The 14568-nt window shown below is 35.7% G+C and overlaps 1 protein-coding gene and 1 long non-coding RNA gene across 2 annotated transcripts; one reads left to right on the plus strand and one right to left on the minus strand.

Moving 5' to 3' along the window:
• Positions 1–491: 491 nt before the first annotated feature.
• On the minus strand, positions 492–881 carry LOC143605966 (uncharacterized). The gene is made up of 3 exons (XR_013148653.1): positions 825–881; positions 661–746; positions 492–586 (listed from the first exon to the last, which is right to left on the minus strand). It is a non-coding gene; the product is annotated as an uncharacterized LOC143605966 (long non-coding RNA).
• Positions 882–9465: 8584 nt separating this feature from the next.
• LOC143605965 (putative disease resistance RPP13-like protein 2) lies at positions 9466–10707 on the plus strand. Its single transcript, XM_077081895.1, has one exon. It carries the CDS (start codon positions 9466–9468, stop codon positions 10705–10707), a length of 1242 nt encoding a protein of 413 aa, XP_076938010.1.
• Positions 10708–14568: the final 3861 nt, after the last annotated feature.

Consider the following 14568-nt stretch of genomic DNA (forward strand, 5'->3'; position numbering starts at 1 on the left):
TTTTCATATCGAACCATCCTGATAGAACTGGGGACATACACATGACATTTCATGTCCTAACATATACGTATACCACCACTAACTTACATATATGTATACAACCATTAACTTTGATTTAGCATGTACGTCAAACACAAATAGCAATATACAATCATTAACTTTGATTTAGCATGTACGTCAAATACTAATAGCAATATGAAAAGAAAGAGAAAAATGCTTAAATTATTTAAATAATAGGAATATATAATAGAGATTAAAATTGAGGAGAGTGAAGAGAAATAATGAAAATGTAAAAATTGAGGAGAGTGAATGTGATTTTGAGGAGTAACTAATATTTTCAGTTACCCAATTTGCCATTTACCTTTTTAATTAATCTTCTTAAACTTCTAATTAATTACCTAATTGCCATTATGCATGTGAACCATTGATCTAATAAATAAATGACTGAGATTGATTTAACTGGTTTCAAGAAAACTATGGTTCTTAACTAGGAATATCCCCAAGCGCGTTGCGCGTGTAAGTCCGCAATGATACAAATTCTAAACAGTTAACGGTAATGTCGGTCCCTTATCCGTGGCAGCAGCTCCTGGGTTGCAATAACATTAACAGTCCATAAGCCACGTTTCTGATCTTAATGTTCTTTTAACCTACTGTTTGTACCTTAGGTTTATGAAGTTGATACCAAAGTATAGTTGCTACAGTAATTCTGCTTCCTTCTGATCAGTTCCCGACTTCAATTGAAATCACTACAATAATCCTTTTTAAACATACAAAATCTTTAAGAATATATAGTTTGTATAATAACTAATAAGCTTAACAATTACCTTGGTAAATGGCGACCAATATGCAGTCCTTGTGTAGTGATTTCAGTCCACTTCAACCTACAAGAAGAAGAACTAGGCGTTTTCGGGCTGAATGGTCATAATGAAAGCCTAGTGAGACGGCTCACAAATGAAACCGAAATGTTCGTCCCGATTGTTGGTGAAGAAGGTTCTGGGAAGACCACACTCGCCCGTGCGGTTTATATGAACAGAAAGACGAAAGAGCACTTTGAATTCCAGTCATGGATTTCTGTGACAGAGGAGCATTCGGCTGAGCGTATCATACCCAGCATTTTAAGAAGTATGTATATGGTGAATGGTAGGAGGTACCTGATTGTAGTTGATGGTGTTGGGAGTTATGGTGTTCTTCAAGATCTTAAAAACTCATTCCCAGATGAGAAAAATGGAAGTAAGGTAATCTTTACGTCCCGAGCAATTCCAGAGAAGATGGAGTTAAAACTGTTGGAATTACGTATGCCCGAGACACATACTTATACTAATGTGGCTAACTGTGTTTGATCCAAGTCGGGTCATACCCAATAACAAGCTAGACGACACCAAATGTATTCTTTTAATGAGTTGGTCATTTAAATGAATACCGAACACTACGTGTTTAGAAAATTGGTTTTCTAAACAAACACAGTTGAGGATTTAAATAAATTATCTGGGTAATTTGTTTATATAAGTTAATTATTTAATTGGTTAAATAATTATGTAAATGCATGTACATTTTATAAAATAAGTTTTATAAAATAATTAGGAGATGTTTTAAATGGTTAAAACAAAAACACAAAAAAAAAAAAAAAAAAAAAAAAAAAAAAAAAGGTAAAACCGGCCACCCATGTGGGTGGTAGTTTTGTCCAAACATATTTTGTCCTTTTGTGTTGACAACCTCCATATAGACCTCCAATCAAAAGACATGCAAATGTATCCTCCTTTTGTTATTTTGAATTAAAGTGAGTTGAAAGAAAAATAACAAAAACTCTCTCTTCCTCCTCCAAAACTCACGGCCAAAGAGGGGATTTTGGGAGAGCTTGGTGAGCTTGTTTAAGTGTTCATAAATCCTAGCAATCAAATTGGTGTTGTCACAAATAGCTTGGGGTATCACTATCTTGAGGTCTTCTTCTTTGGAGGCTTGCCATTCATCCACCATCATCTTCAATATCTTACTTATTCTTCTAAAGGTAGAAGAAGGTACATTTACATTTTGTGAGCATATTGTTCTTGTAATTTTGATCCTTGTTCATTGGGTTTTGATTTTAACATAATGGTATGTTCATAACTAGATTTAAAATCTAAGCTTCCGTTGCGTTTTCTAGTTAAATATGGTTAACTTGACTTTGATAAACTTGTATAAAACCCAACAATGGCATCAAGAGCCGGTTACAAGGACTTATGCTCCTTGCATGTTCATAGATTTCGGGTTTTTCATGGGTGAAAAAGGGGTCCGAAATTTTGGTGGATTTTACCCCTCATGGTTTTGTAAGATCTTGACATGCATGCAAAGATCTTAGGAAACCATTTAACATTTGGATGTTGAAATATCAAAATTGCAAAAATTTTGGGGGGGGGGGGGATGGGCCGTAGCCTCTTGGGGGGGGGGGGCCGATTCCTTTTGGTGATTTTGGGCATTGGTTGCTTAGGTTGCATGCTTAGAACATTTGGTATGTTTGATTGTGTCATAACCGAAACCGAGACCTTGGATGTGTTGATTATGTTTATTATTCAATATGGTTGTAATAATTCATAATCTTAGGCTTATGTAATTTATTTATTCATAAGTTGGTATGTAATAAATAGATTAGTTGCATTTTCTTTTTTTTTAGAAAAATATGTATTAGGATACATTTTGTAAAAATTGAAGATGCAAGAATTGGTGGATTTGGGCCTTGGACCGAAATTTTGGGCTTGTTGGGCCTCACCGGCCCATCATGGGATTCAAGCCCATTAGGCCCATAAATTTCACTCTTGGGCCCAAGAAGACTTTTGGAAGTTTGGAGCCCATTAACAAGCCCAACAAGAACACAACAACTTGGAAAGGATACTTGAAGCATTTGGATGCAAGGTCAAGTGGGAGTCAACATTCCATCCTTGTGTCATGTTTTGTCCCTTAGGTGAGACTTATGACCTATACTTGTTTCGGCTAACAAGTATGGTCAAACTTAGCGGTTCTCGGTTATGACTATATTTTGCATGTATGCTTGGTTGTTTGTTTTACTTTATGTAATGTGTGGTTGATAGATATTAGGATATCCAAACCGTCACATAGGAACGACAACTAGCATAAAACGGGTTCTAATATATATTTGGTAATATCGCGTCAATTAGTTAATAAAATGGGTTTATTAAAACTAAGCGATTACTCACATATAATAAAATTGGTTTTATTATAACTAGAACCTTGAAAATTGGTTTTCAAAATCGCCATATTACTAAATGCATGTTAGGATATGGCATAATGTTTTTCAAACTAGAATATTGGAAAACTTAAAAATCCCTTTTTCATAATTACCAAGGAAACAAGTCTAACACCATCCTTTTGTAAGACACTTAACGTATTAGGAAACTTTAAATGGGATAAAGGTCACCTAACCATTTTAGAGCAAACTAATATACTTAAGGTAATATTAACATAATTGTGGGATAAAGGTCACCTAACCACTTGTATGTTAATCTTACATGTTTATACAAGTAGGACGACTTGAATTGGAAACCATGTGATAAAGGTCACCTAAGCATGGGGTCCAATGGTGTTGATGGGATAAACATGCCAACACGAAATAAGGATTTCGAATGGTCCCATACCTCTAGAAGTTGCAAAGGGTTGCAATTGTCAAGGTTGACTACCTTGTTAAATCAAATAACGGGATAAAGGTCACCTAACCGAAATTTGATTTATCGTTGGATTCTAGAATTTAATTATTATTTTAAAATTTGGAATAAAAGGGTATTAATAATTAAATTGTTTATAATACTAAAATAAAACTTTGTTAAATTTTGTAGATGGCCGCTAACAATGCAAACACCTCTACCCATAACACCCGTAACCTATCCTTAAGAACCATCCTTGAAAAGGATCGTCTAAACCATAATAACTTTATGGATTGGTATCGCAACTTGAGAATAGTTCTCAAACAAGAAGAGATATCATATGTCTTAGACGATCCCATTCCCGACGAGCCTAACGTGGAAGATGAGGAGGCTTATTACGATTGGGTTAAGTACACCAAAGATTCGGTGCAAGCCTCTTGCCTCATGTTGGGAACTATGATTCCCGAAATCCAAAAGGATTTCGAGCATCATGGGGCATACGACATGATAACTCAATTGAAGGAAATGTTCCTTCAACAAGCTAGAGCGGAACGTTTCGAAACGGTTCGAGCGTTTCATGCATGTCGTATGGAGGAAACCCAAAGCGTCTCATCTTATGTCCTAAAGATGAAAGGCTACATTGAAAAGCTTCGTAGGTTGAATTGTCCCGTCTCTAATGAGTTGGCTACGGATTTGATCCTCAACTCTTTGACCAAAAGGTTTGAAACCTTTGTCATGAACTATAACATGAACGGGTGGGACAAAAGCATTGGTGAGCTTCACGCAATGCTAAGAACAGCCGAAGCGGGAATGGGTAAAAGGGTTTTACCCGTTCTAACAATCAATGAAGGCAAAAGGGGACATAACTCCAACCCCAAAGCAAGTGTTGCTAAGGGCAAGGGCCACGTCCAAGGAAAGGGAAAGAGGAAAGCCATCACGCCCTACAAACCGAAGGAAAAGAAGCAAAAGGTTGCGACGCAAGATCCATGCTTTGAGTGTGGAGAGATAGGTCATTGGAAAAGAAATTGTCCGACCTATCTCAAAGCGTTAAAAGATAAGAGGGATGCGGAGCAAACCTCAGGTATTATCTTTACTATATATGTTGAACTAAATGTTATTTCTTCAAATACATGGGTACTTGATACCGGATGTGGAACTCACATTTGCAATTTGTTGCAGGGGTTCAAAAGAAGTAAGCAACTCAACAAAGGGGACATTAGTCTCTTTATGGGCAATGGAGCAAGAGTTGAAGTCCAAGCTCAAGGAGACTACATGTTAAAGCTTCCAAGTGGTTTGGAAGTAATTTTGAAAAATGTTTTGTATGCTCCTAAGTTAAGGAGAAACATTATTTCCGTGTCCCTTTTAAAACAATGTGGCTTTGATCTTAAGTTTATTGATTATGATATTCATGTTTTGATGAATGGCATATTTTATTTTAAAGCTATACCCATGAATGGTATATATGAAATAGATCAAAGTGGTATGTCACATAGTAGTTCAATGTATAATGTCAACACCAAGAAACTCAAGAAGGACTTGGGTGATTCCTATCTTTGGCATTGTCGCCTTGGACATATAAGCAAGAATCGCATGCAAACTCTTCGCAAGAGTGGTATTCTAGAAACCAATGAGTTTGATTCATTTGATGTATGTGAATCTTGTTTACAAGGCAAAATGACAAAGCAACCCTTTAATAAGACTTTTGAAAGGTCAAAAGAATTATTGGGTATCATACATTCGGATGTATGTGGTCCTTTTAGACCAATGACTAGGAATGGTGAAAGATACTTCATTACATTTATTGACGATTATAGTCGATATGGTTATGTGTACTTAATGAAACACAAAGATGAAGCTTTTGAAATGTTCAAAGACTTCAAAGCTGAAGTAGAAAGACAACTCAAAACCACAATCAAAGTACTTCGTAGTGATAGAGGAGGTGAATACCTAAGTAGTGTTTTTCAAGATCATCTTAAGAGTTGTGGAATTATTTCACAACTTACTCCACCTGGAACACCACAACAAAATGGTGTGTCTGAAAGGAGAAATCGTACCCTATTAGATATGGTTCGATCGATGATGGCTAGAAGCACTTTACCTCTATCATTTTGGGGCTATGCTTTACTTTCCGCTGTTCGCATATTGAATATGGCTCCAACCAAGAAAGTGGAGAAGACACCTTTTGAAGTATGGCATGGAAAGGCTCCATCGCTATCATTCTTAAAAGTTTGGGGTTGTGAAGCTTATGTAAAGCAATACACCCCAAACAAATTAGAAGTCCGATCCACTAAGTGTATCTTTATAGGTTATCCTAAAGATGATTTAGGATATTACTTTTACGATCCTAGTGAGCAAAATGTTATTATTGCTCGAAAGGGTAAGTTCTTGGAAACTAAGTTCCTTGAGGAAGGAACTAATAGTAGAACAGTGAAATTTGATGAGGATCAAGAATCACAAGATGATACACAATTGGTTGATACTAGCACTCAACAAGAGGTTGTTGAAAGTGATCAAGTGGTTGATCAAAACACACAAAACGTTCGCAGATCTGGTAGAATTAGCAATCCACCTGAAAAATATGGATTTTTTGTAGAAGGTTGCTACGTGGTAGATTCGGATGAACCGACCACATACCGTGATGCAATGTCCAAGAATGATTGTGACAAATGGCTTGAAGCCATGAACGTTGAGATGCAATCCATGTATGACAACCAAGTTTGGGAATTGGTTGAACCACCACTCAACTCCAAAGCTGTTGGAAGTAAGTGGGTTTTCAAAAGGAAAACTGATATGCATGGAAACTTGGATACTTATAAAGCAAGACTTGTAGCTAAGGGTTTCACTCAAACTCAAGGGGTTGATTATGATGAAACTTTTTCGCCTGTGGCAATGCTTAAGTCTATTAGGATATTATTTGCCATAGCTGCACATTATGATTATGAAATTTGGCAAATGGATGTCAAGACCGCTTTCCTAAATGGATATCTTGAGGAAGATGTCTATATGGTTCAGCCTGAGGGTTTTGTCGATCCGAAACATCCTAAAAAGGTATGCAAGTTAAAGAAATCAATCTATGGATTGAAACAAGCATCTAGAACTTGGAATCGTCGTTTTGATGAAGAAATCAAAAATTTTGGATTCATCAAGAACGCTGATGAGGCTTGTGTGTATAAAAAGGCTAGTGGGAGTATAATTACCTTCTTAGTATTGTATGTCGATGACATTCTACTATTTGGAAATGACATTCCAACCATGGAAAGCGTTAAGGCTTGGCTTGGAAGTAGATTTTCCATCAAGGATCTTGGTGAAGCTGCCTATATTTTGGGAATAAAGATCTATAGGGATAGGTCAAGGCGCTTGATAGGTTTGAACCAAAGTACATACATTGATAAAATCTTGAAAAGGTTCAAGATGGAAAACTCCAAGAAAGGTTTTGTACCTATTCAAAGAGGGACCATATTGAGTTCAGCTCAATGTCCAAGCTCAAAGGGTGAGCAAAACATGATGAAACAAATCCCATATGCTTCTGCTATAGGATCCATCATGTATGCGATGATATGTACTAGACCGGATGTGTCATGCGCTTTGAGCATGACAAGCAGATACCAACAGAATCCAGGAGACAGTCATTGGATGGCTGTTAAGAGCATATTGAAATACCTTAGGAGAACTAAGGATATGTTTCTGATATATGGATCTGGTGAGGAGGAACTCGCTATAAAAGGTTACACGGATGCGAGCTTCCAAACTGATCGAGATGATTCTCGATCACAATCTGGGTATGTGTTCACTCTTAATGGAGGAGCTGTCTCTTGGAAGAGCTCAAAACAGGAAGTGGTAGCATTGTCCACTACAGAATCAGAATACATCGCCGCTTCATTGGCAGCTCAGGAAGCTGCATGGTTGAAGAAATTCATTACTGATCTAGGGGTGGTCTCTTCCATTCAAGACCCTCTAGAAATCTTTTGTGACAACGAGGGTGCGATTGCACAAATCAAGGAACCTCGTTCGCACCAAAAGACTAGACACATAGAGCGGAGATTCAACTACATAAGGGATGAAGTTGAAAAGGGAAAGATATGTATTCGCAAAGTTGGAACTGATCAAAATCTTGCGGATCCATTCACGAAGCTCCTAGAAAGACCGAAACATGAACGTCATGCGAGTGGCTTAGGACTTCGATATTCTAGTAATTGGATTTGATCTATTTTGTATTAAAGTTTAAAAGACTTTTGTAATTTAACTCTTTTATATGATTATGGAATCTTGAGTTAAATTCTAATTTTGCATGTTTAATCCATGAATAAGTTATCTTATTCTAAAAGTCCGTAGTCGATCACATTTGTGGGAACAAATATGAAGCAAGACTATTATGAACTAGGATTGGTAGATATTCATAAGGAATGAATATGGAGCATAGGATTGCTGCCAAAGTTCATAGATATTTGTGGGATACAAATATTGGACTGACCCGCTCTCAATATTACTACATGGAGTCGATTGACTTGATCATTAGTAACCTTGAGTAAAGGAGAATTTCATATTATCCTTAGACCTGAGATGTATATTGGGTCTTGATTTTCACCGAGTATTACACTTTGACTCTCCCCTTCGCTATTCGTAAAAGATGGTACATAAGGATGAGCTCAGGTGGAGTATAAAGTGATAGTGAGAGGCGTATACAGTCAAGACGGAATTTGTTCCTCTTATGTGTTGAGAGTTTAGATGTCTAAGGCCTGATAAAGTTGAATTGTAAAGAGAATGATCACCTATGTCTCTTAGATTCAACATGACATCTAGTAACAAAGGGATATAATGATAGATTCACCTAAATCATATCAAGTAAGGGACTTGAAGGGATGATGTTATTGAATGGCACTTCGTCAAACACATTAGGGGTGGTGAACTGTTGTTAGGCGGTATTCACCACTTGCATTAATTTTCTATGTATCTCGTGCAAGTGGGAGATTGTTGGAATTACGTATGCCCGAGACACATACTTATACTAATGTGGCTAACTGTGTTTGATCCAAGTCGGGTCATACCCAATAACAAGCTAGACGACACCAAATGTATTCTTTTAATGAGTTGGTCATTTAAATGAATACCGAACACTACGTGTTTAGAAAATTGGTTTTCTAAACAAACACAGTTGAGGATTTAAATAAATTATCTGGGTAATTTGTTTATATAAGTTAATTATTTAATTGGTTAAATAATTATGTAAATGCATGTACATTTTATAAAATAAGTTTTATAAAATAATTAGGAGATGTTTTAAATGGTTAAAACAAAAACACAAAAAAAAAAAAAAAAAAAAAAAAAAAAAAAAGGTAAAACCGGCCACCCATGTGGGTGGTAGTTTTGTCCAAACATATTTTGTCCTTTTGTGTTGACAACCTCCATATAGACCTCCAATCAAAAGACATGCAAATGTATCCTCCTTTTGTTATTTTGAATTAAAGTGAGTTGAAAGAAAAATAACAAAAACTCTCTCTTCCTCCTCCAAAACTCACGGCCAAAGAGGGGATTTTGGGAGAGCTTGGTGAGCTTGTTTAAGTGTTCATAAATCCTAGCAATCAAATTGGTGTTGTCACAAATAGCTTGGGGTATCACTATCTTGAGGTCTTCTTCTTTGGAGGCTTGCCATTCATCCACCATCATCTTCAATATCTTACTTATTCTTCTAAAGGTAGAAGAAGGTACATTTACATTTTGTGAGCATATTGTTCTTGTAATTTTGATCCTTGTTCATTGGGTTTTGATTTTAACATAATGGTATGTTCATAACTAGATTTAAAATCTAAGCTTCCGTTGCGTTTTCTAGTTAAATATGGTTAACTTGACTTTGATAAACTTGTATAAAACCCAACAAAAACCACATATTATGAAAAAGTTGAATGACGAGGAAAGCTGGAAAATGTTTTTGAACAAGGCTGGAAAGGAAAAGGAAGCTGATCAAATTGTAACCACGCTGAAACGTAAGATCTTAACCATATGCAACGGCTCGCCTCAAAACATTGTCTTAATGGCGGGGCTTCTTTCGAATAACGAAATAACAAGATGGTCATCGGTGATTGACGATGGTCGATGTCCCAATGATGTTCTCAGAATCTGTTATAACAACTTGACCATCCCTAAAGATGACAACTCGAAGCTTTGCTTATTATACATGGCTCTTTTCCCTAAAGATTATGACATTCCGGTACGCCGGTTGCTTCGACTATGGCTAACCGAGGGTTTTGTGAGGAGAGAACACAAAGACCAGTTCCCAGAGGATTTGGCACAACGATGTTTTGAGAAACTGGTGGGTCGTAATATTATTCAGATAACCAAACTAAGATCTGACAAGAGCCCGAGACGATGTCGTTTAGTTTCTGTTTTTCACGGTTTTTTGTTGCCAAAAGCCCAGGATATTGGCCTGTTCTACATCCAAAGGGATTCAGAAAACTTTGAACATGCAGCGGGTCCGTTTGGTGTGGAACGCTTGGTTCAACACATAAGCACCCCAGACGCCTTTGCCCATCAGCAAGCACAGGTAGAGGTTGATCCGCCTCTTTTGTGGTCATATCTATCGTTTAACTTCCAAGCAAAAGACATATCAGAAAAACAAGCGGGGATGGTTTTGAGTAGAATTATTACAAGTGATTTTGCGTTGTTGAGGGTGCTTGATCTTGAAGGGGTGTACAAAACGAGCCTGCCCGATAAACTCGGTCACTTGCGCCTTTTGAGGTACCTAGGACTGAGGTGGACTTTCTTGGAGAATCTCCCTAAATCTGTGGGAGACCTATCGTATCTAGAAACCTTAGATGTAAAGCACACTTGTGTTGATAGTCTAGCCGACTCCATTTGGAAGCTTAAACGCCTTCGTCATCTCAATCTCAACAATGTCCGGCTATCGATGCCGCCTAAAAGCTCTTCAAGTCTAGTAACCCTATGGGGACTGGTTTTAGATGAAAAGATATCCGTTACTCAAGGTTTGGGGAAATTGCTTGAAGCTCGGGGTGTTGAAGTTGTGGGTGCTGAAGAATCTGGAAGAGTGGGATGTGGAGGAAGAAGCAATGGAGAGGCTTAGAGAAGTTGAAATTAGAAGATGCCATAGGTTGAGCAACATCCCATGTGAAATACTGCAGAAACAACAAAAGGGTTTGGAGGAATTAATATTAACAGACATGCCTGTTGAGTTTGTGGCAGAAATCAAGAAAAGAAAACCCAAGTACACATCACTCACAATCAAATAATCTACATGCTCTTTCCTCTTTTATGTGGCCCATGATCAGATTTTCGTTATATTTTGTTTTTTACTTTCTCCCAGTATTTTGTTCAACTTTTCTGTTATTCTTTCTGGAGGACTATGAACGTTTAGTTATACGGTCGGTCGACTGCTTTTATTTATCATATATGCTTGTATATTATTAAATAATAATCAGTTTTTTTGAACCCATGCAAATTGTGGCATAAGGTGCGTGGTTGGTATATAAATAGAACTAATCACATACTCATCAACACTCATCTTTTACTTCACCTTCCAGCAACATCTTTATCATGTGTCAACGGAAAAGGGTCCATAAGTCTCGCAAAAGCTATCTAATTAATGATCTTTTGAAGTGTAAAAAACACAAACCTTACTAAAGATTGTACGAGCACTCCCGGATTTATTCATTGGATCTGGGTTCTTGTGCACTAACTTGGTTGCAAAAATCTCAAAACCTGTAACAATCAATAAACACATGTGAGAGTCTATTATCACTATCACTATCACTGAATGGTTCAAAAGGGTCAAGAGAAAGGTTAAAAACCAACGTTGATCTTCTACCTCTTGCACAAGGTTAACTTATGGTAATTAGAGTTAGTAAAACCATTGTAATTAAAAAAAGGAAAAGAAAATAAATCTGACTACAAATCAAAAGGGTCAATAAGACTTCTTTAGAATGATCGCTATAGGTAAAATCTTTTAGCATAGCGTTGTGAAGCAACATTGACAATCAGCAAGACTATTTCCTTGTACTCTTAACAGGTCAAATCAATGTATTATTTGACTTCTAACTTTTGCCGCATGCTAATACGAAATTCAAAGGCTAATCGATACAAAACTTTTATTTTTTTGAAATAACGACTTTCTTGTATTTAAGCTACCGGACTATCCGAATTTGAAGAGTTCCGTTGCACCACTCTGGCTAAACTATGACTTCTTAACTGGGTCTACGCTAGCTTCAGAGTTTGGCTTAGTTAAATTAACCATATGTGAACGCCCTTAAAAAGATTTATTTACTTTAATCGGGTCAAATAAATGTATTTTTTTTCTAACGAAGAAAACAGGGAAAACATTATAGTTTTTTTTTTCGAATTATTTTGATTTTGAGTTATGATTTTTTAATTAATTTTTTACCTTTTAAAGATTTTTTGTGTGGACACAACTCTCTTTTGTATTTATCATTTTTGTTCTCATTTATAAAATAATTGACCTTTTGTTCCGGTGCATTTCATTTTAATCATATTAAGTTTACTTGAGTTCCAACCCATTGACCCTATTGTTTCAAGTTTTCTTTTAGCAAAAACTCAAAGTTTGTATAAAATTCTTCGTTTTAAACCTTCATCACCACCTAATGTTAGGGGGTGTTAATCATGTTGAATTGACGGGTTAACGGGTTGACTTCAGGTTGAAAGGTTGAAATGTGCATCCCAAATCCAACCCATAGTATTATTCGTGCTAGATATTTTAACCCTAATCCTCACACACAAATTCTGGTTGACCCAAAAATGATCCGTTTGACTAATTTATCAAAAACATTTGAAGATTTTTTTAAATAGAGGGGATATAATTTAGAATTTGTAGAAAAGATGAGTAATATGATTTTTTTATTATTTAGAAATAATTAAAATCAAGAAGTTTTATTGGAAATTCATAAGTATATTCGGAAAATGGATGATGGAAAAAAAATACAAAAATATAACTAAAGGGTTAATTTAAATATTTATACGGGTTAACGGGTCAATTTATTTTTTTATGGGTCAACCCAAACCCGCCCCTCTTTTTTTAAATAGGTAATGCTAGTTAACTTGAACCCAACCCGTTTTTAAACGGGTCGTTTTAGCTAACTCAAAACCTATGTTTTTTCGTGTCGAGTTTGGGTCGTATCAACAATTGCCACCTCTATCCAATATATAGTAAAATTATACATATATATATATATATATATATATATATATATATATATATATATATATATATATATAGGGGAGGGTTATCCTAAAAATAAGTAGTTTTCTAGGAAGACTAGGAATAAATCATAGCCATTGGATCATGTAAATCAATGGTTGAAATTTAAAATTACCAAAAACCGTCATAGTTTCCTAGAATTACTCTTTCAGCATTATAACCGACATAGTTTCCTAGAATTATTCACTCACCATAGGTTTTAATGCCAAATGTCAAAATTCTATTGGTTCTTACCATTCATAGAAAACTTCTTGTTTTTATTTGAACCCTTTTTTCTCTCTCTCTCCCTCTCTCTCTCTCTCTCTATATATATATATATATATATATATATATATATATATATATATATAAAAGACAACTTTCTCAAGCTTTGTCTAATGTACATTTTGCATATTTTGTTGTACAACATTCTTAACATATCATATATTATATATATGAAAGATGAAAGGTTACACAATTTCAAGTGTGGTATAATGGTAAGTATGCTATGTTTGAGCATTCTCAATCCATTCTTCATTCTCAATCTCTATAATTACACTAAAAACATCATTTTTCTCTCTCATTTTCAATTAAATAATATTTTTTTATACTTTTATAATTACATTTTCTCTATCCTTCACTCACAACCACTTTCAAAAATATTAAAAAAATTATAGAGGTGAACAGCGTGTTTCTCGAAATTTAACCATGAACAGTAACATTTTCCCTCTCTTCCTCTCACTACCACTTTTAACCATCTCTAGAAAATAGAGAACCCTCTCACGTAATTTGGAGAATCGGTTAGGAATGCTCTTAATTGCCAAGGGACATAAGTTCAATTCTTCCTTTGCTCGACTTTATTCTTTCAATTCTTTTGTTTACTTTTTTTTAATAATAATAATCTTTTCTTACACATACAAACACAAACCGAGCTACATTTAGATAATGGGTAAGTGAGCAACAAGCTGCGCCGTTATCCTCTTTTGAATCGCAAAGCCTATTCTACTAAATATCAATCTTTGGTTCCTCGGGCTCAGCGAGTCACTGTGGGCCACCTTCTGCACACGCTCCAAAAAGCGAACAACCTCGGGACTACCTTTTTTTTCATGTTTTTTAAGCTATTCTTTATTTTTTACGTTTTTGTGTGTGTGTGTGTTTGAAGTTTAAGTTTACTAAATTATATATATATAAATACACACACACACACACACACACACACACATATATATATATATAGGGAAAGTATAGAATGAAAACTTGGTTGAGTTATGAAAACCCTGAAAACTCAAAATGTGTGGTTAAAATTAGGCCACATAGGTCTTTTATAGTTTTAATCTTTTTAATTTTAGAAGGGCACATAAGTAGTTTTATATATACTCTTTTCTATTTCCTTGGCATATGTATCAGTCTTCATCTAAAACAAATAATCATTCTTTCATTCATTCATTCTCTCTCTCTCTCTCATTTGATTATTCAAACTCAAAGATCTATAACTCGCTACCACCACTAATTGATCACCACCTTACCACACTAACCCACCTTCTCCACTACCTGCAACACATAGAGGACGTCACCACCGGGTTGACGGTTGACGAATATGTTCATCGTTGCCGTCGTGGAGAGAGAGTGGATCTGTATGTAACAACTCGGATTTTCAACTTATACTTTTACCCGACTCGTTCCAATGTTCGGGCTATTTTAATTAAATAAATATAATTGCGTTTGTCGAGCTAAATT

This window comes from Bidens hawaiensis, unplaced genomic scaffold, assembly GCF_021521415.1.
Source record: "Bidens hawaiensis isolate Kalapana, Puna unplaced genomic scaffold, B.hawaiensis_p1.1 tig00072239_1, whole genome shotgun sequence".
In the NCBI taxonomy this organism is placed as follows: Eukaryota; Viridiplantae; Streptophyta; class Magnoliopsida; order Asterales; family Asteraceae; genus Bidens; species Bidens hawaiensis.

Coding starts and splice junctions, on each gene's coding strand:
- LOC143605965 (XM_077081895.1), top strand. CDS start 9,466: ATGGTTAACTTGACTTTGATAAACTTGTATAAAACCCAACAAAAACCA.